Below are 21,433 nucleotides of genomic sequence, written 5' to 3'. Positions count from 1 at the left end.
GGAAGGGAACTGTCCCAAACTCAGAGCTTTTTAACTGCTTGCCTGCGTTTTCCCAATTGAACAGAGTTTTACAAACCCATTTTCTCTGCTGTCTTTGCCAAGATAAGGAGCCAAAAGAGAAAGAGTTAAGGGGCTGGAGAGCAAGAACAGCTGAGACCCCTTAAAATAGGTCAGGTTTACACAAATGTACTCAGAGGAGGGAATGGTTTGGAGTGAAAGCCTAGCCCCAAATTGGGAATAAAACATTATTCTCTTTGCACCCTCAACATCGGATAACTTTTAATTTTCCTGGATCTCTCATCTGCAAAAGAGAAACACCACTTGGGTCTGTTTAGCCATTTCTATGACTTACGTATGTTGGCATTAAGGCAAAGCTTAAACGCAAAGACTGATAACACAACACCCAACTTCTCAAATTTGTGTTATAAGTTGAGAAAAATATACAAGTACAATCATACTCTCTACTGGCTGAAGAGAGCTCCCTGCATACAGAGAAAAAACTTTTAACCGATCTAGGAATCCTAGAGGAAATGCAGAACTAGAGTGATGAAGTTCTGGTAGTCACTGAAACACAAAAAAAGGGTGAAGGGAGGAAGGTAACATGCAGACTTCAGTGGGATGACCTCTTCCCCAACAAGTCACTACGACAGCATTTGAGCACCTCCTAAAGAACAGCTAAATATGAAAGAAACAAAGCTGGCTTTAAGCAGGGCTTTGTGCCAAAGAAATTCAAACCAGTCAATTTAAGTGTTGGCAGAAACAGTTCCACTGAAGAAAAAATTATTTCCTGGAAGATGCATTTTAGCCAGACAGACAGTGCTGGGCTCAAAACTGAGCTACCAGGCCAATGATAATGAGGAGATCACACTGTTAATCCTTTAAATTGTATTAATTATTATTATTTATTACTGTTCGCAAATTCTCAAAACAATACTGTATGTCTTTTTGCTCAAAAATTAATTCAATCTGCATAAGAAAAAAAGGAGAAAGTAAGGGGGAAAAGGTTGGCTATACATCTCTTACTTCTTAACTAGAAAAAAACCAAGTTTTTAACCAGTCCAGAGAGATTTCAAGCATTATTATTTGTTTATAAGCTGAAGTTTTGCTGTTTTCATTAAACACAAGGCGAGCCCTGCCCTGAGCCTCCTTTCCTCGCACAATTTGCTTTGGGTCTTGTTAACCTTTTTTTTTTCCCCTCAGATCCCACTTCATAATTTCAGAGAGCAAATCCCCTCCAGGTCTTCCAGTTTAGGCAAAACACAATTTTAATAGTGCAGAGTTTCTGTAGGGCCCAGAGCTGTAGGGCTGAGCTCCAGCCCTTGGAGAGCTCTGTAGGTGCTGCCCTCCCTGCCCTGGTCGAACAACCACGTTGCCAAACCTGAGTCTAGAAATCTGTGAGAACACAGGAGCACCTCGATTTAATTCTGAAAACACACAGTGTCGCGGGTTCGGTTTGTAACCGGGCGGAAACACCAATTTAGTGTAGTGGTTTGGTCCAAAATACTCATTACTGTTTATCTGCTGTGAGATAAGAGTTAGGAGAAATGCAAAACAGGCACCAAACTTGAAAGAATATAAAGAAGTTTATTAACAGACCTAAAAGAAGAAAAGAAAAAAAAAAAATTATACCACCTTCAGAACTCTCCTCCTCCCCCCACCTTCCTCCCTTCTCCCACTGACAATGTGAAAAGACAACCCTTAAGATGTTCAGTCTGTTTACCACTTCCATAATAACCTTGTTCAGTCCATTTAGAAAGAGGAGTCTCTCTGCCTGCGTGTGAGTCCTTTCCCCCGACTTGCAGCTTTTCCCGCAACTGCTTTCAAGGGTCCACTCTTGAAGTTTTTTGGGGTACAATTTTAAGGTTGAGCCGTTCAGAAACAAAAACAGAGGCCCTTCTCCTTCCCTGGGAGCAAAGGGTCTTCATCATCTTCATCGTTAGGACTATCTCTGGGAGCATCTCTAGGAACTGAGGTTTTCTCCTTTCCCATTTGGAGCAAAAGTCCTCATCTGGTTCATCTCTAGGGACTGAGGTTTTCTCCTTTCCCGTTTGGAGCAAAAGTCCTCATCTGGTCCATCTCTCCCTGTCCAAACTTCTCATGGAATTACAGCTGCGTCAGCATCTGCCTATCTCAGCGCAGGTGCTTTTGCTCACGAGTTGAACACTCCACCCCCCATATCTTCATGAAATCACAACAGGATACTCTGATATATCATAGCTTCACAACAGAATTTCAGCTTTAAGCATCTCCTCTCTCTCTTCCTTCAGGTTTTCAGCTCTTCACAGCAATAAAAAGGGTTAATCTCACCTCGGCCTTGCAGCTTTGCAGCTGGAATGTTGAATTTTTCTTATCGCAGTGGAAAGGGGGGAGAGCCGAGCCGCTCCGGCTGCCCACGGCAAGGCAGTGGGGGGGGTTCCATGGCTGGAACAGGTCCATGGCTCCAGGATGGCCGTGGCCCGGCCCGGCCTGGCCCAGGCAGGGCCTGGCCGGGCCCGCTGGCCCCCACACGGGGCCTGCAGCCACTTGTCCCAGCGCCGGAAACGAGAGAGAGCTTGGAGGGGGAGTTTGCCTATTCTTAAATGTGGATCACAGAGGTGATCACAACTTTAAGTGGCTTAGAGAATTGTCCATATTCAAACTGGCCAGCTGATAGGTTCTATCAGTTCCCAGAGGAAACTGTAAGCACCCCTTAGCAAGGACGTCCCTTCCGGGACTATGCTTGCTAACCTATGACACACAGTAAAATGGATATTTTATATTGAAACAGTTGAAACAATGCCTTTGCATCACTATGGAAATAGAGCTTTTACTATTTCTAACATTAACTTCTCTGCCTGCAGTAAAAATATCGTTTGTTACGTGTACTGAAGTGTCCCCAGTGCGTTCGTGAAACTGAACACCGCAGGACATCGGACGTGGGTCTGGTAACTGGACACTGCTTTTGGACCCACTGAAATGTGCCCCCAAGCCAGCACCCTTGCCCAGAGTTATTTCTGAGCACATTTGGCATAGTACCTGTGACCTGCACGCAGCCCCCGGCTCTTCAGCTGCACCCCAACCAACCTCCTCCTCCTCCTCCTCACCCACAGACAATCCCAGGGCAAGCCTCTAAAGTGAGCACCACAGGTGCACCTTGTTTCATATGCATATTCAGTCTGAAAAAGAAATCAATGTCTCAGTTTCAGCATAAATCGATATTTGATTCTTTATTTTAGCAGTTTACTCAGGGGACATATTCAGCTCACTGAGCAAAACTGATTAATGCCCATGAGGTATCTGTGTAATGAAAGCGAGGGCCACAGAAAAAAACAATGTAAATATAAATAACCAACCCACACTACCAAGCAATTTCATACCAATGCTGGTTATTATAAATGAATAATGATCAGGAAGTTTCTCAAAATCTATCTGAATTTATAAGCCTTGAGGAATTTCTCATAGCTGAAGCTGCTGGAGTATGGAAGTAAACAAGATAACAATGATTGCACAAGCCTTCTCATTGACTTTGACAGAAATCAACTTGAAGAAATAAAATATATGGAAAACTTATAGCTTAAATCACATTTTGGCTAGTATTCATGAATGCATTTTATTCATATTAGTGATTTGTCACAGAATCACTAAAGTTGGAAAAGACCTCCAAGATCATCAAGTCCAACCTTCGACTGAAAATTTTAATTTTAGAATTTTGTAAACCTCAAAAAGAATTTTGTACCTCAGGTTGTCAGAGTGCCAAATTATCCCTTGCACTAACTTCTTTCAAAATAACATTTCGGAAGTCAAACATCAGACTTGTTCCAGATTTGACATTCAATTCAGTGACTTCAAACAAATCTCTACGAACTGGGATCCAAAATTCAGAGCAATCAAATCTACTAAAGTTATTTGCGGTTACATATTTTCCTAAAATGTAATATACCACCTAGCCAAACTTCACCAAATTCTCCTCTGATGTTACAGAAGTTTGGTTTCAGTTGATTTGCTTTACAAAGAGTTCTTTATGAGAAACAGACATTTTGGAAATGAAAATAAGTATTTAAAATTTTTATTCACAATGACAGAAAATTTACAAAATCCAAAATCTGCATGTCAATGAATGCAGCAGCTGCACAGCAATGTTAACTAGATGTGGAAGTTATCGTCTTAATTATAGTAATTCAAAGATGGAAGCAATTTTGTAAGCTTTAGCACTACCAACAACAGGGATAATTAGTTCTCTAAAATAGATAAGTAAGCATCTGGTTCAACTGATTTCTTTTTTTTCCACATTCAAGAATAGTTTAAGAGTTATTCATCCTAGAATAACTGGGGAAAAAAGTGTTATTATTCAGGGTGCAGGTTTGGGGGGTTGCACATTCCTACAATAAACACTTCTTTTGTTGTAAAGAAATACAATTACACATAGTTAAGATGTGAAGGATGGAAGCACAAGTCCAATAAGCAACTTCTTAAAGACTGTAGGCAGAGTCTCCATCACAACAGACACAGAACTATCTTCTTCCCAACATCACCTAGGAAAACTGCATTTTATTTCCAGTCATTGAAGTCCCAGGAGCAGGGAACCATTCTGAATTTGGATTCCTTCCTGGTTATTTTGTCCAGACTAAACGACTAAGGAGCCTTTCTCCAGTGCATCTCTGGACAATCGTTCCCTGCCATTCACTCCTGTATAAGATCAATCCCTAACTCCCATGATCTTGAGACTGGATTACAGTATTCCTGTTCCCACCATCTTTTTGAAGAACTTCAAATAGGACTGAATTTTGGAACCTAAATAAAAACAACAATGAAAACTGACTGCCTGAGTGCAGGGTCCTCTTCCACAAAAAGTTTTCTACAATTTAATTACTACAACAACAGAAACAGATGCAAATTGTTCAGCAAACCAGGCTCTACTCAAATTTGCATTGCCCATTGTTTTGAAGCCCATGAGACAAAATAAACTGGACAAAAAAAGAAATGCACAGAGGAAAAAGATGCAGCCAACTTGTGAAGCGTGGGTTGCACTTCCGTACAGATTTCCAGAGAGTGCACGGGGGTAAAACACACAAAGGACATTGTTTTCCATAATGCCACCACACCTTTCAGCGTGCTACCAAACACATCAACCGAGGTGAACACAGAGTCAAGCAACACAAGACTTACAAAGCAAGGAGTAAAATGGGTGCAGATGGTTCTTTTGTTTTAAGGAAAATTAACATCTTTGTACTTAGGAATTAACTGATTGCATGAAAGGCCATTTTCCTTTCATCTAAACCAAGCTGTATGTTAGACAAGTCCTCCTACTTCATTTAGAGCACAAATTGAAGAAGCAGCATCACTGCAAGCTAAGAAATTACAAAAGAAAAGGCTGAAATTGCCAGTGAACACCAAATTTATGTCTAATTTCCCTAACGCTTGAGGCTGGTGCACACCTGCTTACACCATGCTGTATAATCCAGACCTTTTGCATTATTAACAACATAGGAAAAACTCTGCAAAGCCAAACAAAATGAGATGTCACAATAAATTACAATGACTGGTACAGCCATTCTCAACTACATGAATCCACTTTATTCTGAACACACTCCAAGCTTATCTTTGTTTTAGCATAAAAGAACAAAAGTAAGAAAAAATCGCTGAGTATGGAAGAGAGACCCCAGAATATACATGTAGATACTATTTAATGAGAAAAAACATAAAACAAACCTTCTCAAGCATTCCTATCTCCTTCTTCAGTTGTGTTATGCATTATACTGCCATGAAGTTACATCACAAAGTGTGAAAAGCTGATTGAATGAAAGCTAAGCATAACTGCATACTTTCATTTCCCATTTCCTCCAAATCTATTATTAAATGCTTCACGTAGCATAGCTGCTTTTTAAATAAGTCTCTACTTGGCAATTCTCATGGAAGATAGTTTATCACATTTCTTTTCCTCCAACAAATCCAAGCAAACAAATTCCAGAATGAAATGACAAAGTGATTTTATATTGTTTCAAACTCTCTAACCGTGGAGCATACAATTACATACAGGTGGGCAATATAACAAACCTCCTCTAGACACTCTCCCAAAGATGCATCCAGGAAATAATGCAATTGAGCTGAAAATGGAAAGAAAGTTTTCCATGTTTAATGTAAATGTTACATAAAATAGGAAAACTCATTTGGTTGCGTAGTAGCACACAACATGAACAGATCTCTTCATCTTGTTTCAGCGCATTTTCTTAGTTTAAGAATCAAAAAAATGTTACAAATTAGCTCATTATCAGCTACCTGCAGTTCCAAACCTCAGCACGAGGATTAATTACTGATCTAATTTTAAATATATTCTAGCAATACACTATTTTAGAAATAATCTCCAAATCAGACTGTCAGGGAAGTTGCCTCTACTGCAATAGAGCACAGATTTTCACATGACCGACCAGCAGTGTAATAACCAGGGTGGCAACATTCTGAACAAGACGAGGATGTTTGCAATCACATTATTTGCACATTTTAAAAATACATGTTCTTAAGGTGCTCTCCTGAGCTACACAGGAAAGGTTTTGCCCTGTTGCTAAGACTCATCTTTCCAGCTATGGAGACCAACAATAACAACCCCACTGAAGAGTGTCAGGGTTTGTGCTTGCTTGGCAGAATGCTACACTCACAACATGCTTTCCTACAGTCGGAACTACAGCTCTGCTTTGGCTTTCAGACAAGTGCTGGGCCATGCTTCCACCCCTGGTGCCTCTGCGATTTTGCACATGAGCCTTGCTTACCGCCATCCTCAGCTCTGCAACATCAACTTTCTTAAGAATCGCCCAGCATATTTAACTTGCAAGCAGCTTCCAGCATATTAAAGCACAGAAAATCCTGAACAGAACACAGCAGCACATCTGGACAAACGTGCCAGAAGAGCAGACGACAAAGAGAGCACATTGTTAGACAATAAACCAACTCCCCGGGTCATCATCTGCAACCAATTCCACACCATTTTAGGAAGCTTTTTGTAAAATCACTATCCCTCAATTTTTCAGTTCTACATACCTTTTGACAGAAAGGCTTTGTAAATATTTTGGATTTAACTCAGAAGCTAAAGTGACCAAAACATCTGACCTTTTAAAAAATACCCAAAAAACCAAGGTAAGCTGCAACATGTACATTATCATGCTTTGCACCACTGATACATCAACGCTCTCATCCTTCCTACCTTTCTGACCCAGGCAGTGCCCTAACCATTGCCTGCTATGAGAATCATGCTCTTTTATCTTATTGGGGTTTCTGGTCTCCCTTTCTTAATTTTCCACAGTTTCAACATATAAAAAATATCCATTGAATAGGTAAGCAATTCTCAAATTCATCCCCAGTAGCAAAGTGTAGCAGATAATGACACAGATCAGAAAAATCAAAGTCTCAATCTGCCTACCTTACAATGATCGTTTAAATTTATATGTTTGCTTCTAAACTTAGAAGGTGAAAATGTGCTTTCTATTTTCATTACCAAGACCCTCCCCTTTCTAAAGCAATAGTGTTTCCCAACTCTTAGCAGCTTCTTACAAAATAAAACCAAAAGAAAAAAATCAGCATCAACTTAATAAAATTTAAAAAAAAAAAGAATAGGATACTGCTAAAAGACGGTCCAATGAAGAAAAGTTCATTTCCTCAAGAGGGGAAAACCACTTTTCTGTGAAAATATTAAAGTACCTGTGTACATGCACACACAAACATTCTGCCTCTAAAGGCCTTCAAACAGAATAACTGGAAACAATTTGTTGCTCATTATGTTTGCACACACACAAAGATGAGAGAAAAATCCTCAAAAACACCTCTAAAAAATAACAGCAAAGCATGAGTGTACTAAGGTAGACTGATAATAGTCCAGTGGACGTATTAGGAAAATATCCAGGCTTAACAAAACTGTAATCTCAGTAGGCAGGCTACAAAACTTTTGACATTTGTCCAGGACTAAGCTGTCTTAGACAGGAAATTGCCATGCTCTGCCTGCCTGGACTCAACCTGGGCTGAGCAGAGCAGTTCCCTACCAGACCAAGACAAAGGTGAGATGTGTGTGCCAACATGGTGCTTTAATTCAAAACAGATACCGAGAGAGAATTTCGGATTGCTCAGGTTGCTCCCTTCAGCTTTGAAGAAAAAATGCTGCTTGGGACCTTTCTAATCAAGGCATTCCTTGAATGGCAAAGAGGGAAAAAAGGCTACTGAGTTAAGAGTTGGCTCTAAACATCAGAGAAGGCAACAGACAGGAGGTGAAGTTCTGTGGACTCAAAATGCTTGGTGTAGCCAGTAAAACTGGTATAAATTCATGTAGAGAGATACACTGCAGTGTTGAAATAAAGTGTTTGGTTTATGTGGTCCTTACTCAGTTACAGATACAGGTCTGTCAATAAACCACTGTCCCAGATAAAAACAACACACTTAAAAAGACATGAAAAAATTATTTATAAAAATACATTAGGTATCTATACTGCAGCGTATAAACAGACACATCAAATAAGCTGGCTACTAAAATAATAAGAAAATACACCTGTAGAAGGCATTCATGCTAATGGAGCAACAAAACCACAAAAGGCAGGAGAAGAGGAGGAGGCCCTGGGTGCAGATCCTGCCCTGGCACACAGAGCAGGCATCAGATCTATAGCACGGGGAAGTTTCTGGAACAATCAAGCCTGATTACATGCTAAACCTCATTCTTTTGTGTAAAGCCTACTTGCTGAGCCAAATGTTCATTATCCAACAGCCATCAATTTTTCATACAAGGATGGCTGTTCCCGTTTAATAACTATACAAATGTGTAATACAAATAGATACACACACACACAGGGGTTTGAAATTTTAGCAGACTGAAGCTGGAGCAATCATTCACAAAATTGAGCAGAAGAAAAACACAAACAGTAGAAGTCACAAGCTGACAGCTAAAGCTTGTACATCCAAAGGTTGAAGCAGTTCACCGCTGCCAAGAAAGGGTATTTGTTTTAAGAGCTATTCTACTTAAGAAGGCTGAAAAGTAAAATCAAAATCAATTCCAGTTACAGTAAGATGGCAGAGAGAAGTACATACAAATATACGAATGTATTGAAAATAAATGGATGGTAGCAGTGATAACAAAAAGAAATCATAAGAGAAAGTAAGAAAAAACTAAAACCTAGTAAAATCAGAGCCATAATTTACACAGACGTTAAAAAAGCGGATATTAAATAAATGTACCTCATGTAAAATTGGATCAGAATGCAAGCAAAGAAACTGCTAAAAGCTTTTTGAATGCTTTATGCACTTATTCATAACTAAAGGAACTAAGAGCAGCTAAGCATTATTTTTACAAATGGTGTCTAACAAACTTTAGCAGAAACTCACAAGCACAGGAAAACACAGCCCAAGTTTCTCTGAGACAAACTGGTGAAAGATAGGGCTGTTAAAGAACATTAGCCTATTTCTGTATAAGTAAAAGATTGTTGTAAAATTCATTTCTGGGAGCCATGTATTGTGATATCCCAGTGTTCTTGCTGCACCAGTTCTGTCCTGCCACATAGTCTGAAACCAGCATGGCCAGCAGGAAAACAAATGAGACCCATGAAAATTACAGAACGTACACAAATGAAGACACAGAGGAAGACAAATGCAAACACTTACAGAAAGTCAGGTATTCAAATTCCATAGCAATTATGCTAATTTAAATTAGGTCTGCTAATTGTAACACACTAATTTACCATGCAATCAAGACTGGAACAAAATTGAAGGACAGGAAAACACCCAATATACTGGAAATAAGTAATTTCAAAAGCCACCACAGGATTCAAGCTCGCTTCCTCAGAGAACAAAGATTCAGGGAAAGACTGTTGTCATGTGTGCCTGCAGAAGATTTTTATCTCACGTCACTCTGAGTCTCTCCTCTGGCACATGCTCACTGCCAGTGTCGCATGATACCAGAAGTAACTCCTTCAACATCAAATAGAACACGTCAAGTGACGTTTACATCTTCTATTCATTCTGAAGGAGTTTAAATTATATGCTTAGTACTACGTAAACACAGCAGGCAGTAATGAATATGGGGAGACTCATGCAAGCATCATACTGATATATAAGCGTAACATTTGCTTGGATTTTCAGCATATGACTAAGCTTTGTCCTCATATAAAATACGACGGTTGAATACCAAACTTGAGGCATTTTTGAGGAAAAGATGGTGATTGGTTAAACTAACAATCTCAAAACACGTCCAACTTACTACATAGCATTGCCTAAAATGACAGACAGGAGGGACTGGTACCAGGTGGCTTGGATTTCATATCTGGCATAAGGACTCCCCAGCACAGGATTCATAAGCATCCCCCTTCTGAATCCCAGCTCTCTGGACCCATCCACCTTCAGCTGACATAGAACTAAAAACAAATACACCAGAATAGTCTTTTAAAACTAAAATTTTTAAGAGGCCTGGAATAACCTATGATATTTCACTACAGAAATATGTTTTATTTTATCTGCAAATCTATTCTAAAGAACACTTAGGTATTAATCTGCAGTCCTCAAAATAAGAGAAAAAGTAAAATAATTGGGCTATGAGTGGAGAAAAACCATTCAGGTATTATCTGATAATTAGCTACAAATATAGAATCAAATCACATAAAAGGTGTTTTCCTTAATGGCTTGAAAAGAGGTTTACTTGCTCAATATGGTAACCGAGATGGTGGCCAATACCAAGTGTTCAGCATCTGACTGAAAATTAAGTCATTTCCCTCCAGAGAGGTGTCTGGTGATAGAAGATGACATGCTGTATCTCTCAGTTCCTTAAATAAGGTCTCCTTTTTATAAAAAACATTTTGCTCTAGGGTGTACACTTCCTTGTTAACATTAGCATTCAGCTTGTAGTAAAATAACAGGAATCCCAAGCGCACCAGAGAATGTCTCTTAGTTTGCTCCTGACCACAACTTCACACGTCTCCAAAGAACAGGGACCTGCAAAGAGTAACATCATGGCATGGGCAGAGGTTCCTCAGATCCAGAAACATCTCCAAGTCCATCCCAGAGCTTTAAGCTGGTGGGCGCTCGGATTTAAAACACACTTGTCAGAGACAAAAAACAGCCAAAATAAGCAGATGCACAGACTTTGTAAGGATTCCAACACCCAAATGTGTCGACTTCAATTAAACACAAGAACTGCACATTTCCAGGCCAATCACGTGCCAGTATGTACTCGCTGTCTTACTTTCCACAGTAGCACTGACCTGATCTGAGCATCCGCAGCAAAGTTCAAGATCTCCCTTTTCCTCATACCTCTCCTCAAACCAGTCTCTTACCCCAGTATTTCATTTAGCTCACTTAAAACACCAGTGCAAAATTATTTTATACTCAGCAGTCTCCTTCATGTGAAGGATCCAAATAATTCATTAAATCGTCTGCAATTTGTGTGTTGCTTCGTTTCCTCTCCACAAAGGTTTTGACTTGAAAAACTGGTTTGTCCTGGGCAATAGCCAAATGTTCATACAAGAGAGTTTCAATCTGAACAAAAAGCTTTCAAGGCTGAAAACTTCAGTGTTAACCCTCTAAGACCCTTTCCCTGGGTTTAGTCGAGCAGGGAAACTGCCAACAGTACTCAAACTGATTATAAAGTATGATTTACACAGAATCCCACATAAACTAGAAATTACAAGCAATCCAGGTGGATTGCCTGAATTGTTACAAATGTTTTGAGGTTTTAGGAAGACCTTCCTTCCCATTCATTGGACCAGCCTCTTTCATTGTATTTAAGTAGTGCAAATATCCTGTAATGGAGAGTGTATTGGAAGCTCCCCAAAACTCATCCATTAGTGAGCAAAATACCCATTACATTTCCATGCAATCCAACAGACTATTGTCACAGAGATATTTTCAGAAGATAAGGTGGGAATTTTTTCTCCCCCAAGCAGTGCTTTTGTCCTAAGGCCATATTGAAATACCTAGCAGAAGTAATTTAAATGAAATTTCCTCTCCAATTATGAGTGTCAGGAGGTCATTTAATATGCTGAGCTAGGCAAAAAAAAATCGAGCTAAGTATTATCAAAAGCATCAGATTTCCAAGTCTTTCCCATCCTTCCCAACATAAGGGAAACATTTCTTATGTTATTCATTTGAGCAAGGAAATGTGTGGCATGACAGCTGTCACTTTAAAGTTAATTATAGTATACACTCACATTTTTAACGTTAGCTTTATCTTACCACAAAAAAGTAAGTATTCTGCTAGCGTCAAACTAATTGTTTTTCTTCAATGTGACAATGTATATATGGAGGAGGTGGCATCCTTCTGACACACACAGCTTTTAATGTCAATCTAGATGAATCAGCATAAAAAGACACTGAATACGTTTGGGGGGATATGTATGGACTCACTGCCTAAAGTGGTCCTGTTATGGCAGCTGAAAAGCTACCAGAAAAACACCAATACATCAGAAAGCACCATTTATGGGTTCCTGGCCACCTGGTTATTTCCATTCCCTCATTTACACCCCAGTGAAAGGTGGTTGCTCTTACTGTTTGTGAATATTTCAAAAATGAATAGCATTCTTCTTAACTACCAAGGAACTGTTTGTAATGAATTACGATTTCCACAGACTCACTGATTTTAGAGGTGTTTTGCTACTTAAAGATTGCTTTACACTTTTACACGTAGTTAATTCTTGCGATTTTAACAAATTATTGTATCACTAAAGCTCTTCACTGAAAGAAGAGGAAAGAGAATTAAAGCATCAATGGCAACTGGGGATAAAAATCCAAGATGTCCTTCCTCACAGAAATCCACCTTTTTCATCCTCCAGAATTATCTTTCAAATCGCTTCAACACACAAATCTCCCACCTTAACTTTGCAAAGAGAAAGTCACTAAACAAAAGTGAAATCATTAAAACCCACAGTCACAGCCTGTTCCACCCAGAGAGGATTAAAATGAAAAAATGAGGAAACATTAGAAATCAGCATTCTAAGTCAGTTTTACAAGACCAACAAACACTCACTTGCACAATTCTACAGCACTGTTAATATCAAATTGCAAGCATATATTCAAGATACACCCAAAGTGCAAAGAAACAAAAGGACTTAAATCCAGAGACATTTAATTTAAATACGTCAGAATTATGCTTTATCTTGCCATAATCCAATTTCAACAGGCAATGCCTCAGTAGAGCTGATACCAGAATACCAGCCCCATATGCCCTTTGAACCAAAGAGTTCTCGTATTTCTCCTATAGTTTAAACTCATAAATATTTATACAGAACCAGTTTGACAGGTAAATGTGATTTATGTTTATGTCACCCCTCCCATGAGAAACTTATGTATTTACAGTTTGCTCTTGACTTTCTCTATCCTTCTGGGAATACGTTCAAGAAGAAACAATCCAGCCACTTTGACCGGAGGAGCAGATGGTTCCCTTTTCCAGAGCCATTAGCTGCGGCGAGAATCCCACCAGCTGCACAAGAGAGCTCATTTCAACAAAATGCACCGAGGAGAAAGAGGAGTCCTTCCCATTTGCCTCCTAATGTAGGAGAAGCCATATGGGAGTCAAGCCCTCTAGGATTTTTAGTACATATCAGAAGCCATTATAGAGAAATGTGCCGTAGCTCAGTAGTCAGAATACCACTAGTAACCCTTTCTTGCAATGTGAAACCAAATTAAAACTGAGAGAAATTGATGGTGGAGAAGACCAGAATTAAGAGCATACAAGCTATCACTAATGCAACAGGACCATACAGAAGTTTTACCAAGAGAGCAGAGGAAAATTGTATCAAATATATGTCACAGCAAAAAATCCTCTGCTGCTAAACATGCCCAAGATTCCAAAGTTACAGGAGAAATTTAAATTGAAATCATAATTTTTAAAGGAAGCGCACTAAGAAGTGAACATAATGCTTCAAAAGGGGGCCAATTAAAACACAAATTTTTTTTTTTTTTTGGTGATACAGTGCTCCATTCCTAGTGCCCAGATGCCACAATCCTGAGAACGTTAGCCCACAGAAACACCCGGGTCATAGCACTGCAATCCACTCCATGTGCAGTGACCACTCTCCGGAGCAAAGCCATTGCGTACATGGACACGGGATTTCAGGATGGATACCCTGGCAAGAATCACATTATTACAGTGATTTATCACAATACTCCTCAGACCAGCCCAACCTGCCCACCCCTCACCCACAAGACGGCAGGCAAAGAGCTGGCAGGCTGCCAGCCCGGCTCGGCAGAAGGTGATATTCCCAGCAAACTGTCACACATGCTCAAATATTTCATTTGAAGGCTGCGGTTTCCATCCTGTGCAAAATAGGATTTCCACCACATGACTTCATGCAGCAGCTCTCTGCTCTGAACCTTCATAGTGCTGTTTGATCATTTTAAAATACCTAATACTCGTTTATGTGATTAAATCAATAAAAAGTCATCTCTTTTCCATTAAGATGCTCAGCGGATTTACAGATCAATTTCTTTCTTTTCGTACTTCAACTACCAACAACTAAATGGAATTGTAAATTTTGAGTAGGCGTTTTCTGACAAAATATCACACCTGAAACCTTGTTAGTATCTCTCAAATTGTTTCTGTCCTTGATGAGCAATTTTAAATTCAAAATGGCACACTAACAAGATATTGAAAAACAAGGATGGTTATTTTTGTTATGAGAGACTCTGTGGGTGTCCACTCTGTTTGGAAGACCATTATTGTTGATTTTTCACAAAATACTGCCTTTAGGCATGCTGGGCACTGTCTGGAACAGAGTGAGCTTTAGGAAACCAAAGTTGTGCAAGCAGGAGTCATAAAAGGATCCAGAATCTACAGGTCTAACACAGATTATCTTCTTATGCAAAGGTGTCTTCCCTCACCTGCCCTAAACTAGCTCCTTTCCTCCTGGCTCTGCCCAGCTCACAGCGAGCCAGGTCTCATTACCTGCTCACAGGTTGGTGGCCAAGAGCACCTGAAAGCCAAATCCAACCTACCTCAGCCTTTGCAAATGGAGGCACAGGACAATAATTTGCCACCCTTTCCTCTTCCCAGCCAAATTCAAGAAATCTGTAAGAAAATATGGAGCTTTATCTCTGTCACTTCTGTCACTCCACCAAACCACTGCTACAACTGCTCAATGGGTGTGAAACTTACTGCTTGGAGCAGAGACATCAACATAACCTGAATCTCGAGGAGCTCTTTAAGTAACAGGCTAAAGACAACAATTTTGAAAAGAATGACATTGCTAATGCAATTCCTGGCAACTAAGATCTCTATTTATTTACAAAATCTTTCTTCATTGGCACGAAGATTTCTAAAAGTCACTGGCAGCACAGAACACAACTTTAATAAAATTTAAATCACAAATGTGGAATAATACCAAAAAATGAAGAGTCCCCTGAAATATTAGTTGGTAGAAGCTACAATCCTCTAAAAAAATTAATATAATTTCTGATAGCTGAGGAACAAAATTCACCCTAAAACTCAAGCCAAAGCTTATATCCTGAGTCTTACATAGATTATTAACTGTATCAACAAACCAGCTGCTGAGAAATTCTGATACCAGCTGCAACTGTTTACTCATAAATCTGAATATACTGCTTTAGTCAGGATTAACTACCTACCAGTCTCACCAGTAAGTTTTCAGGCTGCAAACGTTAAGCTCCACAGAGCACCTGATGAGCGATAATTATGTTGATATTTCCCAGTCTTGAAGGGACACCCCTGTACTGCATCAGATCCGATACCATTCATTAGTTCACACACTTCAATGGGATTTTAGCAAAATCCAGAGAACAGTGTAAATACAAACACTCATCCTATTAACTGCTACATTAACATATTCACATCTCTAATAAAAAAAGATGTTAAATGTATTAAGCATTATTTAAAATTTAAGGTTATGCATATCTCTGTGAAGACTGTAAGTGCTGTAAGTCAAAATATTTGCAAGTCTTTCACGGTGCTGCCTCTTTCAACATAATACTGTTTTGCTACTTCAAATAATAAAGCAGCTTGCTCCCAGTAAGCATCTATCCATCATTTTGTAGGAACAAACCCCTTATCACATTCACATAGTATGAGAAGGAACAATGCATTTAAATAAATATCTTTAAAAAGGACAATCGGTGGATCTGCACAGTATGATTTTTATAATGAATACAATTACAAATCATTCAGAAATTAAGAAATCATATCTAACGTACTAGGAATATGATTCAATCTGTTAAAACGGGAAAAAAAGCAAGACTAAACAGTATTAAAACAAGTAGCTTAGAAAAACATCAAAGAATTACTCGCAAAATCCTTAGATTACCTTTTGGATCGTCTCAACATGCTGGTAGCAGGCAGAGAGAAATTGGACAGCACTGTCCAAAAGGAGTCAGACATGATCTTTAAAAGCTTTCATTGCTGGGAAAATACAGCACAATCAAGCCACTAGCAATAAATAAGGAACTAAATAATACCAGTGACAGAGCCAATGCAAATTCCCTGTAGACCTTGCAAGCTGTTCCATTAATGTGAGACAGGCAGGCAAGCGTACATATTGCTGCTGTTTCCACTGCCTCTGTTTTCTCCCTGCTCCATCCCTGCCTCCCGCCCTCCACCTTAGGAGGCAGTGCAAAATGAGATATTTATTCTCCTCCTAATATATGCCCTTTAAACCTGGAGTTTGCTGAATATACAACATACATGCTTTCTATACATCTCTCTGTGTTCACCTAATTACAAACAAAATATTTTGAATATTTTCAAAACCATAACTGGGCACTGTTTGCAATCCTGGATAACACAGGGGTTTAAGCTGTGTCTGCACAGAAAGCACCACTGACTGCCTAGTTTGTGTTTTTATTCTGACATGGTGGCTCTTCTTTTCCTAACTACGTGAGGCACATCAGGGGCATTTTGCTTATTTTCTTAATTAATCTTCCACCTTTAAACAAATCCCATCTTTCATCTTTAGTAACCCAAGTGGATTTTTCATTTAAAAAAAAAAAAAAAAGCTTCTAATGCTTCCTAAGATCAGTTTAAAACCAGAAATCCATTCTCCCCCTGAAGTCAGCCACACCACATCCACGTCAGTCACAGGAAACACAAACTCCTACGTAGCACCTGGTGCCCAAAAACAACTCAACCAGCTGAATTCTGACAACAAAACGCAAGCAGGATTCGTGTGATGCACATCAGAGGTTTCCTACACACCCCCTTGCACATCAGCCACAAGTTCACTGCTCCCCTTTGTGCCTGTAGAAGCCTCTTGCCATGTTTTTGCTTTTTCCGGGGTCTAAACAAAACCTCGCTGGAGCTGCCTTTTTTTTTTTCTTAATTTCAGTATGCAATCTATTTTCTTTCTATTGTGGCTTTTTTAAGCACTTCTGCCAGTAGGAAAGCTAATGACGTTCTCATATTTCAGCCTTCTTGAGTGGCTTTTTATCACAGACATGAGAAAGATGACAATCAACAGCTGGCACAGCCTTCCAAGCACAATACAGCTCTAAAAAAAATACACAAAAATGTCTGGGAGAAAGAAATCCCACTAGATTCACTTTAGCTTTCCACACAATCTCATGGAAGAATTAGATGGTCTTCATAATTTTCCATTAAATAATGACATATTTTTAATACATACATTTATCAAGAATCGCAGTATCTGATTGGGCAAAGTATTCCCTTCCATCTGGGCTTCAAAATGGGCAAATGGGATTTTTAGAATCTCTGCACAACACAACCATCTTTTCGAGTGCTTTTAAACATTTTTACAAAATTAATCTGAATCACAAAGTGGTTTTATTTCACAAAGTTAAAAGTACAACCAAACCAAACTCTGCCACTCTCTACTACTGATGAGAAAGAGTAAACACATTCATTTTTGTGTCCACATAATATCATGTACCAATCAAGTTGAAACTGAACACTAGCCTTTTAGAATTATATTCAGGATATTATGTGACCTTCCAATTCCAATAAACTCTGGTTTTGAAAAGGTATGAAAATCTTACTCTGTCAGCTAAAACGTGAATTGAAATTCATGAGCAAGTGGGAAAAAAGTGTTCAGCTAACTAACAAAATAAACCTATCACAACAGAAATAAATTCCTGACTGCTTATAGTTAGCAAATAAGATCACAATCAGCTAACACCCCTAAATCTGTATTAGTCATGCTTTTTTCAAAAATGATTGAAAATTCTGTAGTTGAACACGTATCACTCATTATCACTGTACTCAGCAGCAGCATTTTCACATCTCTTGCAGGAAGGACACAAAAAGGAGAAGCCATTTTAGGAGAACACTTCTCCATGGGCATCAGTGACTGACAGCCCTACAGCAATGTTAATCCAGCTAAACCTTGTCCATACTCTGCTGATCCTGGGGAACACAGGGCACCCCAAGCAGGGATGGGGATGGGATGTTTGCTATCATCAGAAACCCATCCATCCACCCATCTTGCCATTTAACATGATTCTGCAGAGCTTTTACCCAAGAACCGCAAAAAGCACTTTGAGAATTACGTAACACTAGTTCAAAACCAGCAGAAGTTTAACACTTTATATTCCTGCTTTTCAAAATGCCTGTTCCACATGGAAGTAACAAACTCTAATCCTGCAAATCAGCGCCTGCAAAGCACTCATTTTGGGACCCAGAGACTCCTGAGAAGTTCAGAGTACCCAAAACAAGTGAAGACACCACACTTGGAGATGCAGTGTTTTTGCTAGAAAAACAGAAGAACACAAACTGTCAAAAAGCTTTTAAAATAAGTCACGTCTTAAAATATGACAGTGTCAACATTTGCAGAATTGTCTTTAGTAGCAACAAATATAGGAAGCATAAGGATTTTCTCACATCTACAATGACAACTGAAATCCTTGGAAGGAACTGCCTCTGCACAATCAGCAAAACGTTTTGGAAAATTTGGGCCAGAAATTTCTCACTAATTCAAAATATACCATATCTGTATATGAGAAAACATGTCAACAACACACTCACACAAGTAGGTTACAAGATGAGTTTTCTATTTTATTTAACTCATAATAACATTAAAATGTCTTTGTGAATTCCAGACCCTGAGTTATTCCAAGCCTAGAGAAACTTCTTCCTTTATAACATTCCCCAACTCGCCTTTCAGGATATTTAGTCTCCATCAATCTTCCTAATGCACCTTCTCCACTTTATGCCCAACTTGTCCTCAGAAAAGACCACCTGCAGAACATTTCAGCAGCTCCTGTGATGATGGAGTATTTCTCTGTCAACCAAATGCACAGTTTCTAGGGCCCTCCTAATGACACTGCATCCACTGGACAGTTATAAATAGTCAATGTCAATGACTTCCCCAATTTCTCATCTTTACCTTTACCAAAGTAGGACATTAATTAAGCCTGACATTAAATGAGAATGCAATTAAGCAAACAGTCCACATGAAACCCATTGCTTTCTGGACTTTTTTATAGCAGCTACATTTATCATTAAATAAATTTCCTTGGCATAAGATCATCTTCTTTTAAATAAAATCTGTCATTTTAGAAGTAAGCCGAACTCCCTGAAAAGTGTGAAGCAATACCAAGAGGCTCAATGAGGTAATTTTGAAAAATAATATCCCAAAGATCAAAACTCCTATGACTGACTACATTTTAAGTCGACTATGTATCAAGAGAAGTTTCCACAAAATATTGATTATATTTTTAAACACTTCAACCAGGATGAACCATGTAATAGAGCAGTAGTTTTCAAATGAAGATGAATTTCATGAGTTACACTGTGGTAAAGGAAAACTTACAATGGAAACCAGCTGAAATACAAACTGGGAAAAACCTACTCTTGCTAATTAGTCCATCACTTGAATGGTTACATTGTATTACACTTCACATAAGAACATGATACTTTCAGACATAACTTTTTTAAACAGTCATTAGACTCAAACCCACAAATTATTCACTAGAAATACCCAGATATTAAAACCATTTTGCAAGCAAATCCAAATTCTTTGGAGAAGATACATCCTATCTCTATAAAGAGCATACTGACTTTATTTTAAACTTTAAATTGTATATCCAACAAGCACAGAAAATTGTTCTACTGATGCCTTTTCCTGGTCTTAAAATCAAGAATCAAACATGGTTAGAATGGGAAAAGGGATTTTACCTTGGTTTTTATTTTAAGGATCCTTAGGTGCACACGTCCAGGTCAAATGCACCGAAATGCACACCCCCAAAAGATCTGGTATAACATTATAGGTTTTACTAATTACATAGCTATCAAAAATTCCCCAATGAGAGGCTCGAGTGAGGCCCCCCTCCCCAAGGAGCCTTCTCCTGGCTGGTTCTATCTTAGTTTACAGAATGTGTTCTGGAGAGGACCTTGGGGTCTGAGGCACACTGATCCCTAGCTACAAAGCTTCTGAAATGTTTAGTCTCTCAGCTTGACAAACAAGTCCAAGAATGTAGGCAAAAAGCACTAAGAATACAGAAGCTGTAAAAAAGGTGTAACAGGGGTATAAAAGAAAAGGCAAAAAATCTTCATGGCATCACTACTACAATTCAGCATAAGCTAACGCAGGTGAAGAGTTATCTGCTCTGTATCACCATACAGTGAAAAGTGTGTAAGGTGCAAAAACTCCAGCAGAAAACTTTGGTCTTTCAATAGAGAGAAAGGAGAAAGTTCTTCCTTTATGCTTAAAAAAAAAAAAAAAAGGAAGGTTCCTTTAAAAAAAAAATTACATGGGAGACATGTTTTGAGCTATTTGGGGCATCATTATTATTTGAACAGTGACCTACGCAAGTGAAGAACAGACTGTCTTTGAGCTGCCTGCAATCGCAAGACTCCTAAGTAACAGTCTGACAGAAAACATTAGGTTGAATGTATCTTCAAGATTCACTTTTCTATCATTTTCTAGGTTATAAAACCAGAGATTTCTTCCTTTTGGGGCAGAAATCACCAAGTCACCACCCCAAAACTAAAGAGTAATTCTCTTTTACTACAGTGGCTCCCATGGATTTCAACTGCTATCTCTGTATAAAAGGGCTCCGAAAGACATATCTACATGAGATTAAAAAAAGAGCTGATGGCCAAGGGCTTTGGGGGTGAAGAACAACTAAACTTCCCTCTGGTGTGCCTTCCCTATGCAGGGAACATCCTAGTGACTGCACTGGTTAATGATTCAAAGGATCAGAAACGTTTACTGGAGCAGCTATCAGGCACTGCACCTGCATGGAAGCTGCCAACTCCTCATGTAACTTTAATCGAGCACAGTTACTGAACTAACAGGGGTTGCCATCCTAGTGGACAGCCCGAAATGCTATCTAATGCACTACAATATCACTGCACAGTTAAGCACAAGCAACTGCTCTGATTTCAGTCTAAAACAACTCTCACAAAATTGTACTCACTCAGATAGAGAAGATGCCGACTACAGCTCCATCATCACAATTCGTATCTTCTAAGTGAAAACACTACTAGTGATAAGAAGTGAGTAGTGCTAAAACACCAAGTTAACTGTGCCCCAAA

At 39.0% G+C, this 21,433-nt stretch overlaps 1 protein-coding gene across 8 annotated transcripts in view; it reads right to left on the bottom strand.

Annotated features, from left to right (window-relative positions):
- The window catches only part of MAST2 (microtubule associated serine/threonine kinase 2), a 190,399-nt gene that overhangs the window by 68,466 nt on the left and 100,500 nt on the right, over positions 1 to 21,433 (bottom strand). The window contains exon 1 of one of the 8 annotated variants that reach the window (XM_042030592.1): positions 16,251 to 16,350. The exons of the other annotated variants lie outside the window; for them this stretch is intronic. Coding sequence (XP_041886526.1) covers positions 16,251 to 16,324 — 74 coding nt within the window. The 5' untranslated portion in view covers positions 16,325 to 16,350. Of the gene's footprint in view, positions 1 to 16,250; positions 16,351 to 21,433 lie in introns of those variants that run through there. 8 annotated transcript variants of the gene reach the window in all.

This window comes from Corvus kubaryi, unplaced genomic scaffold (assembly GCF_017639235.1).
Source record: "Corvus kubaryi isolate FWS band 111438036 unplaced genomic scaffold, C.kubaryi_AGA036_p1.0 37334, whole genome shotgun sequence".
In the NCBI taxonomy this organism is placed as follows: domain Eukaryota; kingdom Metazoa; phylum Chordata; class Aves; order Passeriformes; family Corvidae; genus Corvus; species Corvus kubaryi.
This window is presented reverse-complemented; position numbering and strand designations above follow the sequence as displayed.